Raw genomic sequence first — 16,644 nt, 5'->3', positions numbered from 1 at the left:
TAAGAAGGTGATGTACTATTGTTGTCCCATAAGAAGCAACATAGCATTGTGACTGGTCATATTAAGAGAAGTATAAGCTCTGCAACAAAGGAGGGTACAGTCTGACTCAACCAAGAACTGTCAGAGAGGTGAATTATCTGGTGGTGTGGTGCCACCCTGCTGAAGAGTGGAATTCTTGAGAGACTGGGCCAGAACACAGAAAGTAACGTGCTCTGGTGAAGTGTGAAGGCACAGGGGGTGTTCAGTCTCAAGAAGGAAACACTCAGGCAGGATATTATTACTGACTTCTCATCTCCGAAGAACTTCCATGGGGGCTAGAAGTCAGATGTTTTGTGGGCCCCGAGGGGCAGCGAAGACAGAGAGACTAATTTTAGCTTAGTATGAGGGAGAGCTTTCTAAGCATGAAAAGTGGAATGAGGCAGTGGAATGAGGTGCTTGGGGTGGGAATAGTCTATTGCAGAAGAATTGAAGCAAACGAAAGGAAGCGCCAGGTGGGGGGTTGACTATCACTCTGCCTCAGTCCTCTTCCTAGAAGGTCTCAGGACACAGGAGAGAGATTTTTGATGGGGGCATGGCTGGTCTGTGCAGGCAGGGGGCATAGGAGGAAGGCTGGTCCATTTGCTCTGGAGACCAGATGGGGCAAGGGGTGGGGTGGGGCTGCCCTGAGCTGCCTTGAAGGTGAACTTGCCTCCCAGGCTCACCCGCTGTTCCAGGCTCAGGATGTGTTCACGGTCCAGCTGGCTCTGGTGAATGGAGGCGGCCAGGGCCAGGTGGGAGGCCTCCACCTCCTTGTTGAGGACGGCGACAATGTTCTCGAACACACACAGCTTCCCCTCCAGCTCGGTCAGGAGCTTCTCCTTCATGAAGTGATGCAGGGCCAGCTCATCCTGGCTCTCGGAGCAGGGGGCCCGGTAACAGTCCACCTCCAGGCCTCCGGCCGCCTCCACGCCCCCCTGCAGCTGCAGGTCTGACAGGTTCCGTTCCAGGGCCATGGGCCCGTACCCCAGGCCAGAGCCCAGCTGGGCCTTCCACTGCTTCATGAACCCCAACAGCAGGTTCAGGTGGGCGGCCTGGGAGGTGACCTCATGCTCCTCCATGAACTGTGGGCTTCCCTGCCGAGAGAGTGGGGCTGAGCAGTGAAAACAGAGGAGGAGGAGGGAGCACCAGGGAGCCAAGGAGAGTCCTGCCATCACAGGTTACCAAGGGACGTCATATCCATTCACTCAGCAACAGGAAGTACATAGCAAGAGGGATGTGGAGAAGGGCCCTGGCATTAGACACGCCCATGCTGAGCCGTGTGCTCGCCACCTTCCAGAGCAGCAGTTCTGTCCTGCCCTCGAGCACAGTGATGATTCAGGACCATGGAGAGAGGCACAGGGGTTGGGGGTAGTGGGGAGGGGAGGGTCATTTTTGTGATGCTACTACAATGCTCAGGTGAGACTTTAAGAAGAACTCCCCTGAATACAAAGATGATTTGCTAGTGATTCTGTGGCATGTGAACCACGTAAGGTATATCCAGAGCAGCAGCTGGACGTTGGGGGAAAACCCAAGGGGCTGAGCGCGGTCTGAGACTGCAGCGTACAGACCTCCTTTCTCACACCTAGATACTTACCTTGAAGGAGCAGCCAACACCTGCAAAGGGGCACCCAACTCCAGCCTCAGCCACCTCGGGGTGATCCTGGAAATAAGAACCACATCACTGGATGTTGCGCGGGTCCCGGTGGCACTGGGGCTGTCTGTGAAGCACCAACATCCACCAGGCAGGGGCTGGGCTGGGCCATGAAACTTTGCACACACTGTTCGTCCTGCCTGGCTGGTTTTTTTCCACCCTTCAAGCTTCACCCCTTCTGTGACCCTCCTTCAAAACGAGAACAGAGCTCCTGCTGGGATCCTGGGAAGCACTGCCGCCCCTCCTGCTGGGACAGGTTCCACCCAACTCACTCTGGTTGCCCTCACTGGTCTGGGAGCTCCCCGAGGGGCCCAAGCAAGCAATGCTGTTAACCTATGCGCAGGTCTGAGGAGCTTGGAAAATGGGCTTCGTGGCCATAGTTCTTCTGAGGGCCCCAAACAACCCTTGGGGATGGCAGGGTAGGTTTTCTGTTCCCATTTGATTGATAAAGAAACTGAGGCTCACAGAGGGGAAGGAATTCGCTCAAGAAGGAACAGCTGGGAAGCTGCACAGCTCCAGGACTCTTCCCAGCCCGTATCTCTCGTCGTACAGCCGCTAAGTCATGCCGGTCTCTCTTTGACCCCATGCACTGCAGTGCTCCGGGCCTCCCTGTCCTTCACTGTCTCCCAGAATTTGCTCAAACTCATGTCCATTGAGTTGGTGATGCCATCTCTGTCTCTTACCAAAAGTAAACCCGAGAGAGACTAGGAGGACTTTTTATTTTTTTCCAAAACATACACTTGTAAAGGCCTTAAACACAGAATGTATAAAGAACTCTTGCTGCTACTGCTGCTTAGTCACTTCAGTCGTGTCTGACTCTGTGCGACCCCATAGACGGCAGCCCACCAGGCTCCTCCATCCATGGGATTTGCTAGGCAAGAGCACTGGAGTGGGGTGCCATTGCCTTATCCGTTACAATTCAATAATAAGACACAAAATGGGTAAAACACTGAACAGATACTTCATAAAAGGAGACACATAAATGACAAACCCATGAAAGTAGGTTCATCATCACCAGTCATCAGAGAAATGCAAATGATCATAAAATGCCATTGTCTGCTCACTAAATGGCTGAAATTCAAAAAGAATGGCGCTACCAAGCTTTGGGGAGAATGTGGAGGAACTGGAAAACACTTGCAGAGGTTGCTAGTGGGAATACGAAACGGTGCAGCTGCTTTGGGACAAGCTATGCCAGCACCTCCTAAAGTTAAATCATAAAGGAACTTACAGACCATGCTTACCAAGCTGGCAGGTGACCCCCACGTTCCACTCCCAGGGATTTACCCCAGGGACACTGAACATGTTTCCACGTGTGTTATGGAAATGTTCGGGCGGCTTTACTCATAACAGGCCCACACTGGCGGCTGCCTGAGTTTTCATCTGCTGGTAGATGGGTGAACAAAATGTGGTGTGTTCGTACCCAAGGACACTCACTCAGCACTCAGCAACTGGATGGACTGAATTACTAACAGGTGCAGTAACAGAGAGACCTCAAAACACTCTGCTAAATGAAGAGTCAAACACCAAAGCCCGCCTACTAGAATTCTATTCCAAGTTAATTTTTTCTTCTGATATTAAAAAAATTTTTTTTGGCTTCACCATGCAGCATGTGGGATCTTAGGTGCCCGACTAGGGATCAAACCTGTGCCCTCTGCTTTGGAAGTGCAGAGTCTGAACCGCTGAACCGCCAGGGAAGTCCCTAGGATTTCATGCTCATGAGATTCTAGAAAAGGCCAAACCATAAACAGAGAGTAGGTCGGTGGCTGCCTGGGGCTGCAGCTGGGGGAGACTGACTAGCCAGGGGCACAAGAAAATTTTATCTGGTGCAGAAACATTCCCGTTCTTAACTGCAGGTCACACGATTGCAGGCATTTACCAGCATCCATCAATCTGTGCACTTAAAATGAGTGGATTTTATTACACATAAATAATATATTGACTTTCCAAGAGCTTTGTTGCTGTTTTTAAGAATAACCTCATGGGGCGAGGTGAGGGGAGATCTGGATGGGAGGACAGAAGTCTTTGGGCTGAGCAAATATAAAGTCACACTCTTCGTCATTCTGTAAAGGGTAAGAAAGTGAGAGCTGTGGACTTAATGAGACAGTTGGACTGGGACACAGAGCACAGCCCAGCAAAGCCTCAGGCTTCAGGTACAGGATGTTCCCAACAAGAAGCAGAAAACAGATGTTTTCCGGGAGGGAGGCAGCCTTGGCAGGGAGACCAGGCGGGCTTCGCAAACTGCCCGGCAATGCAGCTTCTCCCAGCAGGTAGCTTCCTAATGTGCGGGGAGGGTGAAGGACCCGAGGCCGATGGGGGCCTGGTGATGGATGAGGGGTGACCGCTCAGGCCGTGAAACGCCCTCCAAGCCCGTGATTCGAATCCTCTGCAGCTCGAAGTGAGAAGCAGAGGGAGGTAAGATGCAAGGGAGGAAACTAACGGTGGGGCTCCAGAGCCGCACACGGGTGGGGGGCACGGGTCCCTTTGGCAGCTGAGCCTCGTGGCGTTGCGTCTGTGCAGCGAAAGCCCCGGCAGAGCAGCAGGTGCTGTGTGTGCGGAGCAGGCATCCTTGTTACCACGCGGCGGAGGAGCCAGGGCCAGCTGCTCCCACCGGCAGAGCAGAGGCTGCAGGGGGCCGGCCAGACCGCCAGGGTGCCACCGTCAGCCACTGCCTCTCATTCCTTGGGGTGCATACAGGGCTTGGCTCTGGAGCCATCCCGTTGGGGTGCAAAGCCCATTTCTCAGTTCCCACACTTAGCTGTGTGGTCCTGGGGGACTTATTAACTCCCCCACGTCTCAGTTTCCCAATCCGGAAAATGGAGACGATAATAGAACCCCCCACCCCATAGAGTTATGGTGAGGATTAAATGCCAGAATACACGCAAATTCTGATACGAGTGACCTATCCCGTTATAATAAAATACCACAAACTTAAATGGCTTAAACAACCCACATGTATTATCTTACAGTTCTGGAAATCAGAAAAGCGTCGGACACGACTGAGCGACTGAACTGAACTGAACTGAACATCAAGGTGTTAGCAGGACTGTGTCCCTTCTGGAGACCAGAGGGGAGAACCTGTTTTCTGGTCTCTTCCGGCTTCCAGAGGCTGCCTACATTCCTTGGCTCGTGGTCCCTCCCTCCAGAGTCAGAGGCAGCAGCAGAGCATCTTCCAGCTTCTCTCTGATTCCGCCTCTCGTCTTCCTCTTTTGAGGACCCTTGTGATTACAATGAGCTCACCAAATAACCCAGAGTCATCTCCCCACCACAAGATCCTTAACTTAGTAACGTCTGCAAAGTACAAAGGCCTTTTTGCCATTGTCATGGGCTGAGGAGTGTCTGTGCGTGTGTGTGTCCTGAGTCACTTCAGTGGTGCCTGTCTGTGACCCTATGAACTGCAGCCCCCCCAGGCACCCCTGACCACAGGATGCTCCAGGCATGAAAACTGGAGTGGGTTGCCATGCCCTCCTCCAGGGGATCTTCCCCACCCAGGGATTGAACCTGTGCCCCCTGCATTGGAAACTCGGAGTCTTAACCACCGGACCACCTGGAAGTTCCTGGAGACATGGTCTTTAATGAGGTGATTGAGTTAGAATGAGGTCATTAGGATGGGCCCTGCTCCAGTGTGACGGGTGTCCTTATAAGAAGAGGAAGCGAAGACACAGACATTCAGAGGAAGAGGATGCAAGGATGCTGGGAGAAGACGGCACCCACAAGCCAAGCGGAGAGGCCTCAGGAGAAACCGACTCTGCCTGAACTTCTTGCCTCCGGAACCGCGAGGAAATCGGTCTCTACCACCCAGCCTGAGGCCCTTTGTGGCGCAGCCCAAGCAGGCTAATACGGTCACGTGAGGTGACACATTCACAGGTTCCGGGGATCAACACGTGGACAGCTCTGGGGAGCATCATGCGGCCTGACACATGCTTGGTTTAGCCCCGATAAGCGGGAGCAGCCCTGCTATTAGCACGATCACTCCCGTGGGTGAAGTACTGCCCTTGGGACAGCTCTCCCCTCCCCCTCCACGGCCGCCACACACATGCACCTATTTAATCTTCACGCCTCAAACCCGTACTCATTCTGTAAAACCCCGCTTCCCCACTGGATCTCCCCAGGGGCTGGCAGAGGCGAGTAACATCGCTACATCCACGTGCATTTCTAGAGGACCAAAGCATTTTTGAAGCCACCTCATAGGATCCCTGCAGCCATCCTTCAAGGCAGGCAGGGCGGAGTTGGTTTCCCCTGAACACACGTGGGAGACCTGGGCGAGAGGCTAAGTCTGGGTCGCGTGGAGCTTGTACAAGTGAGAGGCCCAGCGTCCCGCAGGCACGGGCCCTTCCTTCCGGGGCGGCGGCTTTGTCCACCCCCGTGTGGGCACAGCCCTGCTGGGTCTCCCAGGACCACCCGGAGGAGGTCGGGGCTCTGAAGTTCTGCCTCACTCACGGAGGTGACGAAGCTGAAGCTCAGGGAAGGCTGCTGACTTGTAGGAGACGATGCAAGTTTGGGGCAAAGCTGTGGTGGAGGCCAGGCGCCTAGGATCCACGTCCAGGGCCCTTCCTCTCCCCCGGGGAAAGAGGGGTAGCCCATCTGAAGGCAGGGCACCCAGGGCACTAGAGAGGCAAGCGGGCTGGGGCCACGGAGGAAGAACAGGGCATCCGTCCTGGGCCAAGCCTATGCCACAAGCGGCCCCTGTGTGAGCGGCCTCATGGCTGGCAAACCGCTGAAAATGAAACTTGCGGTGGAATTTCCTCTGAGGAGGAAACAGAGAAAACACAATCCCAGCCCTGAGCGAACACTTGTCCTTCTGTCCAAGTCCGAGAAGTCGAGGGGGTGTGGTGTTCCCGGCTGCCTACTGACCCAGGCCCTCTGTGATGGGGTCAGCAGAGGGCTGTCGGGGGGCCTTCACTTGAGGACCCGGGGGCCTCTGATAATGTGGGTGTTAAGAGGGTACTGGGGGCACGAGAGAAGCCTCCGTGAAGCCACCGCACAGAACAGAGGGCCTGCAATGTGCCAGGCACCGCCCACACTGCTGTGCTGGGCACAGAGGCTGGCCAAGGTCTTTGGGGGCTGGGTGGGGTGTTTCCGCTTGCGTCTCAGCTAGTGCTGATGGAGAGGCTCTCTACAAGGACAGGGTGGACCCAGTCCACCCGCCAGTTCCTGCCCTCCTCTGCATCTGAGCCAGTTTCCTTTCTGGCAACCTCTGCTTGGCTCAACTGCCACCTCCTCCAGGAAGTCCTGCCTGATTCTCCTAGTTGAAAGGAGTCTTGCCCATTCCTGTTTTCCCAGCACTTGCTGGATTCCAGCACTTAAGATTGACTGGGTATTTAAACCTGTGTAAACAAAACACTTGGGGTGATCCCCCCTCTGGAGGCAGTAGAGAGGTGCCAGGAGGCCCGGGGGCAGGAAGAGGGAGGCTGGCTCCAGCTTCCCTTTGCGCTAAGACTGGTGCAGGCAGGCCTCTTCCCCGAGCCTCCATGTGTCACCCACTGGTATTGCCACAGCCCACGACACAGGATGTCACAGGGCAGATGAGGCCGCAGATGCAACTGCCAAGCTCAGAAGTGTGAGGGGGCTCACTTCCAGGGGCTGGATTTCAACAGACATGAATCAGCACGGAGGCCGAGCGACATCCTGCCCAGACGCAGGATGGCCTCAGGGTGCAGGAGGCTGACTGCCCTGCCTTTTGAGGCCCTGAGGGAGCCGGACGTCAGCTCAGGACAGAGGGAGAGGAGAACGCAGGGCAGTTAGTTCCTCACGGTGGACATGGTGCTTTTGTGCAGCGATGAGCTGCCCGTCACTGCAGGGACACCAAGCCACCTGGCAGGAGTCCAGTACAGAACGGAAAGGGGACTAGACAGCTCCATCTCCAATCGTTCTCAGATTCTAGAATAATTTGAGGCATTCTTGTAAGCCACTGGCAGCAGAGGCCAGCCTGCTTTTGACCTTCTTGAGGGGCCTCAAAGGGAAGAGACGAGAGCAACAATCCCGTCCCAGCGTCTCCTGGAGGCAGGACTGATTGCTATTTCCCAGCCGCCAGGCAGTCCCGACTTCACTGTCACTCCTGTAGGAAGGTCATTCCAGGCCAGAACCAAGTCTCTAACTGGCTCATCATCCTTTACCGTTTGCTTCTTACATGAGCTAATCAGGGCAGGGCTCTGAGCGCTTCTTGGAGGGACCAGGGACGTGACCCTAAGGAAGCCAGAGGAGGAGGGCAGACAGGTGAGCGCAAGGCGTGGAGAGGGCTGCAAGGGCGGGCGCCTCGGGGCTCAGCTCAGCCGCCGGGGCGGCCCCTCCACCCCACCCACCTCCACTCCCCACGTTTCCTCAGACGCACAGACTTCGGAACCACCATGTGTGCAAAGTGTTGATGTATCATCAGCTGCTTTCTTTTGGTCAAAAGTCCCCCCAAAGTTCCCATCGGGTCAGGAGCTGGCGGAGTCCCTGGTCTTTCCACTTGTGGCTTTCTGCAGGTGTCAGACCACTGGCTCACGCCGCCCCCCAGCTTTCCACGGGGTGTGCACCCCCTCACCCCCATGCTGCAGTCAGCTGAGAGCCTGTCATTCCATCATTAGAGTCTCTCCACTTGGTCAAAGGCATCAAGTTTCAAACTGCACCGTGCAGGGCCCTAGGAATCCACAGAGTCTCTGGGGGCTGGGGCAGGAGAAAGAAGAGGGGTGACCGCAGGGCCAGAGGTCCAGGCTCCCCTTCTGCTTTCATCTGATTTCACACTAACAAAGATGAAAAAATTGGAACTACTGAATTGGGAGATATTAAAATATCTCTGCTTTATGTTATCTAAGATTTATACAATGAATCTGGATTCATTCTGTTAAGAGGCAAGACTAAAGCAAACCAGAAACAATCCTCCTGGTGCCTCAGGCAGGTAGTTGCCTTAGAAAGCAGATAGCCTATCCCTCCCTTTGGAGGGTGGAGCACGGAGGCCCACTGAGCACAAAGATGCCCCACGAGGGAGGTTTGGGAAGTTATTCCAGGGGTGTTAATCCTACCAGCTCTCACCACGTGGTAGAGTAGAAAGTTCTGGGAAAATGCATTAGATCCTTACTGTGATTCCCTTGAGGGTCTGTGGGGGACAGGGCTGCTGAAGAGAAGAGAGGAAAGCCCTCAAAACCAGCTCTGGCGGGACAGGCGTTCTCCCAACTCTCTGGAGGAGAGGGGGCTGGAGTGGAGAAGGAGGAAGGAGGCATGGAGACCTGCCACAGCGGAGGGAGAGCGCCCCGCCAGCCAGTGACTGGCAATGGGACATCGCCGGCAGTGACAAGGCCCTGTCCAAGGCAGCGTCTTCATTTCACAGGGAGACAAACAGCAGCCATCTCAGCCGTGCGCTGAATATATAGCCATCCTTGACACCAGGCTCCTGATCCCCCCTACCCCCACCCAGGGCCACAGTCTGGCCAAGGGGAGAGCTTTGGTCCAATGGAGCCGGGTGCCTCGCAGTGTGGACAGCTCGGGTGGTCACCAGGGAGCTTTGCAGTGAGAATCCCCAGTGGGTGTCGGGCCCCACGTGTAAGAAGAGGCGGTTAGATTTAGAGCCGGGGCTCTTACAGCTCTGGATTCACAGACCACTACCAGTTTTGTTTGCTTTTTAAATTAGGACATCAACATAAAGATCGCTGTTTTTTAATTTTACCCCAAAAAAGGCTTTACCCCCAATTCTATCATCTGTCACGATCACTTCCTTTATACAAAGACACGCACAGGAAGGGCATCGTCTCAGAGTAAAGGGGGATTTGACAAATGCAAAGAATTTAATTTTGTAAGAAAAAGTCATGGCAATTTTCTTTCTTTCTTTTCTTTCTTTCTTTCTTTCTTTTTTTTTTTTTTACCATTTTTGTCATGAACTGGTTTGGGAATGAACCAGGGTGGTTGCCATGTGGGCACCTCTGGGCTGGACAGACGACCCTGCAAGGGTCTTTCCAGCTCAGAAGGGCCAGGGTTCTAAAACGGTGCCTGAGGATGTCTCTTTGGCCCCTCTTACTCCTGGAAGCACAGCCGGGGAAGCCGGGGAAGTGAGCTGAGGCTGACCTAGCCCTGTCTGAGAGCAAACAGGGTCAGAAAGAGCTGTCTGCACTGAGCTGGCAGACTCTTTCCAGAAAGAGCCAGAGAGTGGTTATCTGGGGGCTGGAAAGCCTCTGTTATAGCTATTCACCTCTGCCATCTCAGGGCCAAAGCGGCTGCACACAAGACACGCACGAAGGAGCTGCGGCCGGGAGCCCACCCCGCTCTATTTAGGGATCGGGAAGCTGGAAGGCCGCACCATTTTCACGTGTCACAAAATCTCACTCCCCTGCTGACCTCTGAAAACACTTTAAGTGTAAAAACCATTCTCAGCTCGTGAGCTGTGTACAAACAGGTGCCAGGCTGGCATGGGCCCGAAGGCCGTGGTGTGTGGGTCCCCGAACAGACTGCCGCTCTCCCTGAACTGGTCAGCCAGGCGGTGCAGGACAAGCGGCTTCTCCACTGTGGACATCAGTCTCCTCGCCACCAACAGACAGAATTCAGTCTGGACTCAGGACAAGCAGGGAGGAGCCTGCCAGCGGAGACCATGGACCATCTGTCCTGGCAGTACCGGCTTACCTTCTCCTGAGACAGAAGGCTTCCTGGACTTTCAGACGGGGTGTCATCCCCTTTGCATTTGGGACAGATCCGATCCTCATCATTCCTGGGAACACGAGAACAAATGCCCCTGAGCAAAGCCTTCAAGACTCCACGACACCAACCTCCACCCCCAGAGCCCCAGAGGCCTGGGCCTTGCCCAGCACGGCAGCTGATACCCAGGAGCATATACCTCCATCCCAGGCCCACCATTCCCAAACCTCAAAAACACTGGTCACCCAATGTTTTCCCACAGCTTGCAGTGAGTTTCTCTGGCAGCCAAACCTGATTTGAACTGACTAGGCTATTAAAGCCCTTCTTATCCCACTTAGGGTGAATATTTACATTTGCAGAAATATCACTGCTTGATGCTTGAACATAAGTTATGTCCCCAGTCCCTGCTGGAAGAATGCCAGAGTAGTGTACTGACTGGCTTTTCAGAAATCTGAAAACTTCTTCGTTCCACATACCTCCGAGCCCAGGGCTGCAGTTAAGGAATGGTGGGTGTACTGTACTAGCTCTTCGAAGGTTCCTCTACGTTATTCTGGTCTCTTATTTTTAGTGCTTACAGATGACTCCAGCCTCTCAGAATAAGAACGGGCCTCCAAGAACGCCCAGCCTGAGATTCCTAACCAGGAGTGGGTGTCAGATTCTGAAGGCGATGACACATGGGCCTACATGCTTTTGCAAAGTGACCTGATGCCCAGCAAGTGCCCCTAGTCAGGCCCATTTCACAGGGAGGAGAACGAGGCCTCAGAGGACGTAGGGGTGGGCCGAGGTAGAGCGATGCAGGGCAGACCTGGAACACTTCCCCGCCCCTACCACGTTTTGGAAGAAGAGGGAAGGAAATCAAGAGACCCACCGCAAAAGCCTGAGACAAGCCCAGGATGGTGAGACCAGTCAAGCCCTGCTCCCCCGCCCCGTCTGCCTTGCCAGTATCACCACCTCTCTCCTCTTTCTCTTAGCCTTCTCCTTCGTCAAAGCATTGGAACTTCTCAAGTTTGCATCAGGAGTTTCCCACCTCCCTAACCTGTAAAGTCCCCAGCAAAGGTCACGCTGGGGGTGCATGGCAGTCTGAGAACACCTCTGCCAGGAAACTGACCTCATCTCTCCATTAGGCCTCACTGTCCTCTTATGATAAGCGTCCACCTTTCCAAGGCTCTTCTGAGGAGTGTTTGGCACACGTCCGGCACATAACAGTTGCATAATAAGGTGGGATACTGATGGTCATATTGATGTCACACCTCTCTGAATTATTTATAATATACACATTTTAATATATATGGTGTATATCATATGTCTATTTTTATACATATGCCAGATGCATGCATTATATATAAAGAAGCGTTCGTTGCTCAATTGCATCTGACTCTGTGCAACCCCATGACTGTAGCCCGCCAGGCTCCTCTGTCCATGGGATTCTCCGGGCAAGAGTATTGGAGTGAGTCACCATTCCCTTCTCCAAGGGATCTTCCTGACCCAGGGATTGAACCCAGGTCTCCTGCACTGCAGGCAGATTCTTTACCATTTGAGCCACCAGGGAAATATAACAGTATTTGTATACAATATAAAATATAAAGATATTTATATCCAAATATATAGGAGATGGTGAAGGACAGGGAAGCCTGGCGTGGTGCAGTCCATGGGGTCGCAAAGAGTTGGACACGACTTAGCAACTGAACTAGGACAATATACACATATGTAAATCTATAATCCATGAACATACAGCAGTTACTAGATACTTCTGTCCCCTTTAGAAGAGTTCTCAGCAAACAGTCTGAGCTGATGGGTGATAATGTGGAAGGAGATACATCTGTACAGCAGTTTGTCATTTACCCAGTTTATAGATAAATTCCCTATTATAAGAGTCTTTTGAAATGTTATTGATTGGGCCTTGTAACAATCCTGGGAGGTAGAAAATCACTTTACAGGCATTTTATTGACAAGGGGGCTGAGGTTGGGGACGTTAAGCCACGCGCACAGGCCACATAGTGGGTGAGTAGCCCAGCTGGGCTCAGAGGCTCTGCCACCTCTGACGGCCTTCTGCAGAGGGAGCTGAGGGCTTTCTGTGGCCCCTTCTCCTTCTGCCAGAAGTCAGACAGGGCGGTATGGGGGGAAGCCGAGGCCAGAGAGATGCAACCACCTCCTTGAGAGCCAGGGGTCCTCTCGTCCTCGCCTCCCATCAGGAGTCCCTCCCCGCCGCCTCCTCCCCAACCACCCCTTTTCCTCCGACCCCTCACCTCGCGTTCTCAGAGAGACAGACGGCGCAGCAGAGAGGCCTGGGCTCTGGGGGGTCCTGGCAGGCGGTGGGGGGGCACCCAAAAGGGAACTCGTTCTCATCAGGGGCCGGGCGGGGGCTGCTGCCCGAGCCAGAGGCCATCCTGGGGTCCCAGGCGGGCTGCGGGTGCGGGGCCTGGTCCAAGCTCCTCAGGGCAGAGGCCCAGCCCCTCGAAGTCTGTGTTGGAGAAGTGCACTCTGCTGGGCCACCCACTGATACTCGGGCGGCTGATGCCTTTATCTTCAGGCTGGCTTGTATGGTTCGACGTCACAGCTGAGTCACAGCAGGGAAGAGACAGGAATTACCCTTGGTGGTGCAAAAACCCCCTGGATGGTGACTGCAGGCTCCAGGAGTGTCCAGTCATTCTTTCGAGTGAGAGGGAGGTGAAGAGCAAGTCAGACAGAGAGAAGAACCGCATCTCGGACTTTCAGGGACGGCAGTTCAGAGTTTCCCGTCGGGGGACCTCAGGCTGCCACTGGCTTCCTCCACCTCCTCCCCAGGGACGGGGGCAGAGAGAGCTCCAGTCCCTGACTTAACTGTGTCCCCTGGGCCCTCCGAGCAGTCTGGGCTTCTCGGTGGGGGTGATCACCACTCCAGTGGAAATCCCCAGGGTTCTGGAGGCAAGTCCAAAAATGAAAGTTCCCTGCGTAGGAGCTCTGCCCCATCCAGAGGTGAAAGTCACTTCCTCACAGTGGGTCTCAGATACCCCGTCTGTAAAAAACTAAAACAGGAATTGCAACAGGGCGTCTCCAAGCCTTCTGTGGGCGCTAAGATTCCAGGACCCCATGGCCAAGGTAACCAGGGGCAGCAGGAAGGCCCCTGATGGCCCAGCCCTGCCCGGGGCATTCTTCATCAGCACGGTGACGACACCGTGGACTGCTCAGGGACCTGCCCCCACGGCCCCAGTCAGGAAATCATAGGTGGCCACAGACTCGGGTCAGGGACCACCACTTCCTGGCACCGAGGCGAACAAAGGTCTAAACAAACAGAAGGTCATGGAGACTGGTCTCAGCAGCCCAGCGGGAGGCAGGCCCACAGCCGTGTGGGGAGCATGGCTCCTGGCACACCTCCTGTGCCCCGGGCAACATTTTCCTTCCTATTTCTTTAGCAAGCTGCTGGGAATTCCGCAGGCGTGTAGAGGCACAGAGAATCCAGAAGCCTGGTCTGGAGTCACACAGCGCCCGGCGGCAGAGCGCGCCTAGTGCCCGGCCTGTGCGACTCCAAGCTCTGTGCCCCTCCTCTCGCTCCAGAGAAGCGAGAGCAAGGCAGCTTGGAGCCTGTGGAGCCCAGGACGGAGGTGCAAGCTGCTAGCCTCTGTTTTCTCTCTATCAAATGGAAAAGACGGGCTTCCCTGGAGGCTCAGGCGGTCAAGAATCCACCTGCAATATGGGAAACCTGGGTTGGATCCCTGGGTTGGGAGGATCCCCTGGAGGAGGGCATGGCAACCTGCTCCAGAATTCTTGCCTGGGAGAATCCCCATGGACAGAGGAGCCTGGTGGCCTGCAGTCCATGGGATCGCAGAGTTGGACATGACTGAGCACAGCACAAATGGAGAAGACAATCAACCCCTCCGCATCTGTCTGTCCTGCTGGGCTGCTGTTAGGGGTTATGCGAACTTACACAGCAGTTTCAAATCATGGGCTCTGAGGTCTGACAGATCTCAGTTGGGGTCCTGAGTCCATCACTCCCTAGCTCTGGGTCCTGGGGCAAGGTCAGTAACTTCTCTGCACCTCAGTTTTTGCATCTGCAAAATGGGGATAATATTAATACCTGCCCCACCTGACTGTCACAAGAATCAGATGAGATTGTGGGTGAAAGTGCGGCATGGTGCACAGCCCAAGTGAAGTCCTCAGAAGGCTTTGACATTGATGGCACAGCCCTTCCAGCTCAAGATCAGGAAAAAAAGATTAAAATGGTAAATTATGCTCATAGTGTTTTCACATTCATCAAATTTAGTGGAGCCTCACAAATGGGCAAGGTAGGTCAGAGTTTATCCTCTTGAGTCTAGCAAATTCAACTGCCCACCTTCCCTGGAACGATGCTGAGTCTGCCAGGGGTTGCTGGCAAAAGGGCAAGGCATCCTACGCTACTGCTACAGTGGAAATCAGGTTCTCCAGCTTCACCTGGGCCAGCCCTGGCCTGGCCCTTTCAGCAAATGACTTTGAAGGTTGCCTCATGGAAAGACTGTCCAAAAGCCACTCACTTAACCATACACCCCAAACCTGCCAACTTCTCTGCATCCCCAACTGTTCCCTCCTTCCCTTGGTTCGGCATCCTGGATTTATCTCTCTGTCCAAGTTCTTGGGCCCCTTTCCCCTCTGCCTTCACTCCTCCCAGCTCCTTGCTACCGGCCTCAGCATGCACCCACGCTGCTCTAATGATTAAATGCGAAACGTAGCAGGTGCCGTGTTAAGCGCTTTTACAAGCACATCTCATCTCATCTTCACCGGAACCCCAGGAGGCACGTATTGTCACCTTCATCCCCATTTTACGGAGGCTCCAAGGAGTTCAGTGACTTGCCTCAGGGCTCATAGATAGTGAATGGGGACTCCGGATCCCTGCATTCTAACCACATGCGGTGCTTGAAAACGCATTCCCCATTCCTCTCCAGCATCTACACGCGCTCCTCAATTGAACAGAACTTTTAGAAAACACTGTCTACACGGGCGCTCCGCTTCCTCACTCCAGTCGAGGCGGCCCCAGGCCCGCGGCTTGCCGCAGTTTCTATCCACCTGGCCCTGTGGCCAGCCCATGCCACGCCTCCGGGCGCCTAATTCCCTTCCTTGCTGGGGCTTCCCGCCCCCCTTCCGTGCTCCCCAGCCCCACCCTCGCACTTCTGCTTGACTCCTTTCTCTTCCGAGGATTCTCGGCGCCGCGCACTCGCGTCTCCCCAGCTTTCCCTTCGTCTCTCGGGGCGCATTTGGACCAGACCACTCCCCCCCGGGAGTCCCCGTGGGCTGCCCCAGGGGTGGGTGGACTCCTGGCTCTGCGATCCCACTGCACCCCGCCACCGGAGCCCAGGCCCCCGCCGCCTGGCTCCGCGAGGCCAGAGGGCCTGTTCGAGCTCCCCAGCCCGGTCCGTGCGCCTCCCCGCGCCGCATCTCCAGGTGCGTGCGCAGCGCCGCGAGCAGAGCCGGCCCGCGCTACTCAAGGATGAGCGACCGCAGGGCGGCCGCCGGGCCCGCAGGGAGGGCCGCGGGCAGCGAGTCCGGGGCAGGGCTCGGCAGCCCGGACTCCAGGTCCCGAAGGCGCGCGGGGAGGCTCGCGCCCGGGGAGCCCCGCGCCCGGGGAGCCCGGCGGGGAGCGGGGCCCCCGGGGTCCCGGGGCAGGCGGGGGCGGGGTGCGCCGCACCCACCTCGCTGCCGCCGCCTCCTCGCGGCGGCCCGGCCGGAGCTTCCGGTGGCGGGAGCACTTGGCCCCGGCGGCGGAAGCCGGGGAGGGCGGGCCCGGGGCCGGTTCCTGCATCCCGAGCCGCCTCCCGAGGCGGCCCCGGGGGCGGGGCGAGCGCTCTCCGCCGGGGAAACTGAGGCTTGGGGCGGGAACCACGGTGTGGCAGTCTGTTTTTGCACCGAAAACCCACCTGCTTCCGTTCTCCTTCTCCCCGCGCGAGTTCATGGCACAAGTGTGGGACTCGCGCAATAAACGAATGCAGACTTGGGACTCGAACTATCCCGGCCCCTGCCTGCCTGCAGCCCCTTGCGGGGTGGGTCGAGCAGCAGAAACACCCGCGTCTTAGCCCTCTTGGGTTCCTGCAGAGATCCTAGCTCAGCGCTTACTGAGTTGGACGCAATCAGCAAAGATGTACAAAGCGGTTAGTTCCGAGCGCTAGGGCGCTTCCACAAAACTCGGTGTTTTCAGGAACCGAGACTAATTTTTTCTAAATATACACACGCGCGCGGGTGCGCGTGAACAATCACTTATTCCCTATGAATTTTGTGTATATCAATTAAAATAATTATGGTACTTAGTGTTGGGATAGAATTTTTGTTTAAATATACAACCTTTATTTTTGCGAATTTGATAAAGGCTCCCCCATCAATATCTGCAGGACTTTTAGCTGAGGACCGAGGGAGCCTGCCTACTTTGCTGG

At 55.3% G+C, this 16,644-nt stretch overlaps 1 protein-coding gene across 9 annotated transcripts in view; it reads right to left on the bottom strand.

The window, feature by feature from the left end:
- The window catches only part of TRAF1 (TNF receptor associated factor 1), a 28,878-nt gene extending 12,926 nt beyond the window's left edge, over nt 1-15,952 (bottom strand). For 2 of the 9 annotated variants that reach the window (XM_060408839.1, XM_004003967.5), the window contains exons 1-5: nt 15,910-15,952; nt 12,517-13,265; nt 10,259-10,343; nt 1,613-1,678; nt 702-1,112 (exon numbers count right to left, since the gene is read on the bottom strand). In XM_060408839.1, coding sequence (XP_060264822.1) covers nt 702-1,112; nt 1,613-1,678; nt 10,259-10,343; nt 12,517-12,656 — 702 coding nt within the window. In that variant the 5' untranslated portion in view covers nt 12,657-13,265; nt 15,910-15,952. Of the gene's footprint in view, nt 1-701; nt 1,113-1,612; nt 1,679-10,258; nt 10,344-11,378; nt 11,525-12,516 lie in introns of all 9 variants that reach the window. The other 7 variants (XM_060408837.1, XM_060408840.1, XM_060408836.1 and 4 more) reach the window with 7 other exon arrangements.
- Between the last annotated feature and the right edge of the window lie 692 nt (nt 15,953-16,644).

This window comes from Ovis aries, chromosome 2 (assembly GCF_016772045.2).
Source record: "Ovis aries strain OAR_USU_Benz2616 breed Rambouillet chromosome 2, ARS-UI_Ramb_v3.0, whole genome shotgun sequence".
Lineage (NCBI taxonomy): Eukaryota > Metazoa > Chordata > Mammalia > Artiodactyla > Bovidae > Ovis > Ovis aries.
Note: the sequence above shows the minus strand (reverse complement) of the source record. Positions and strands in the feature narration are given on the sequence as shown.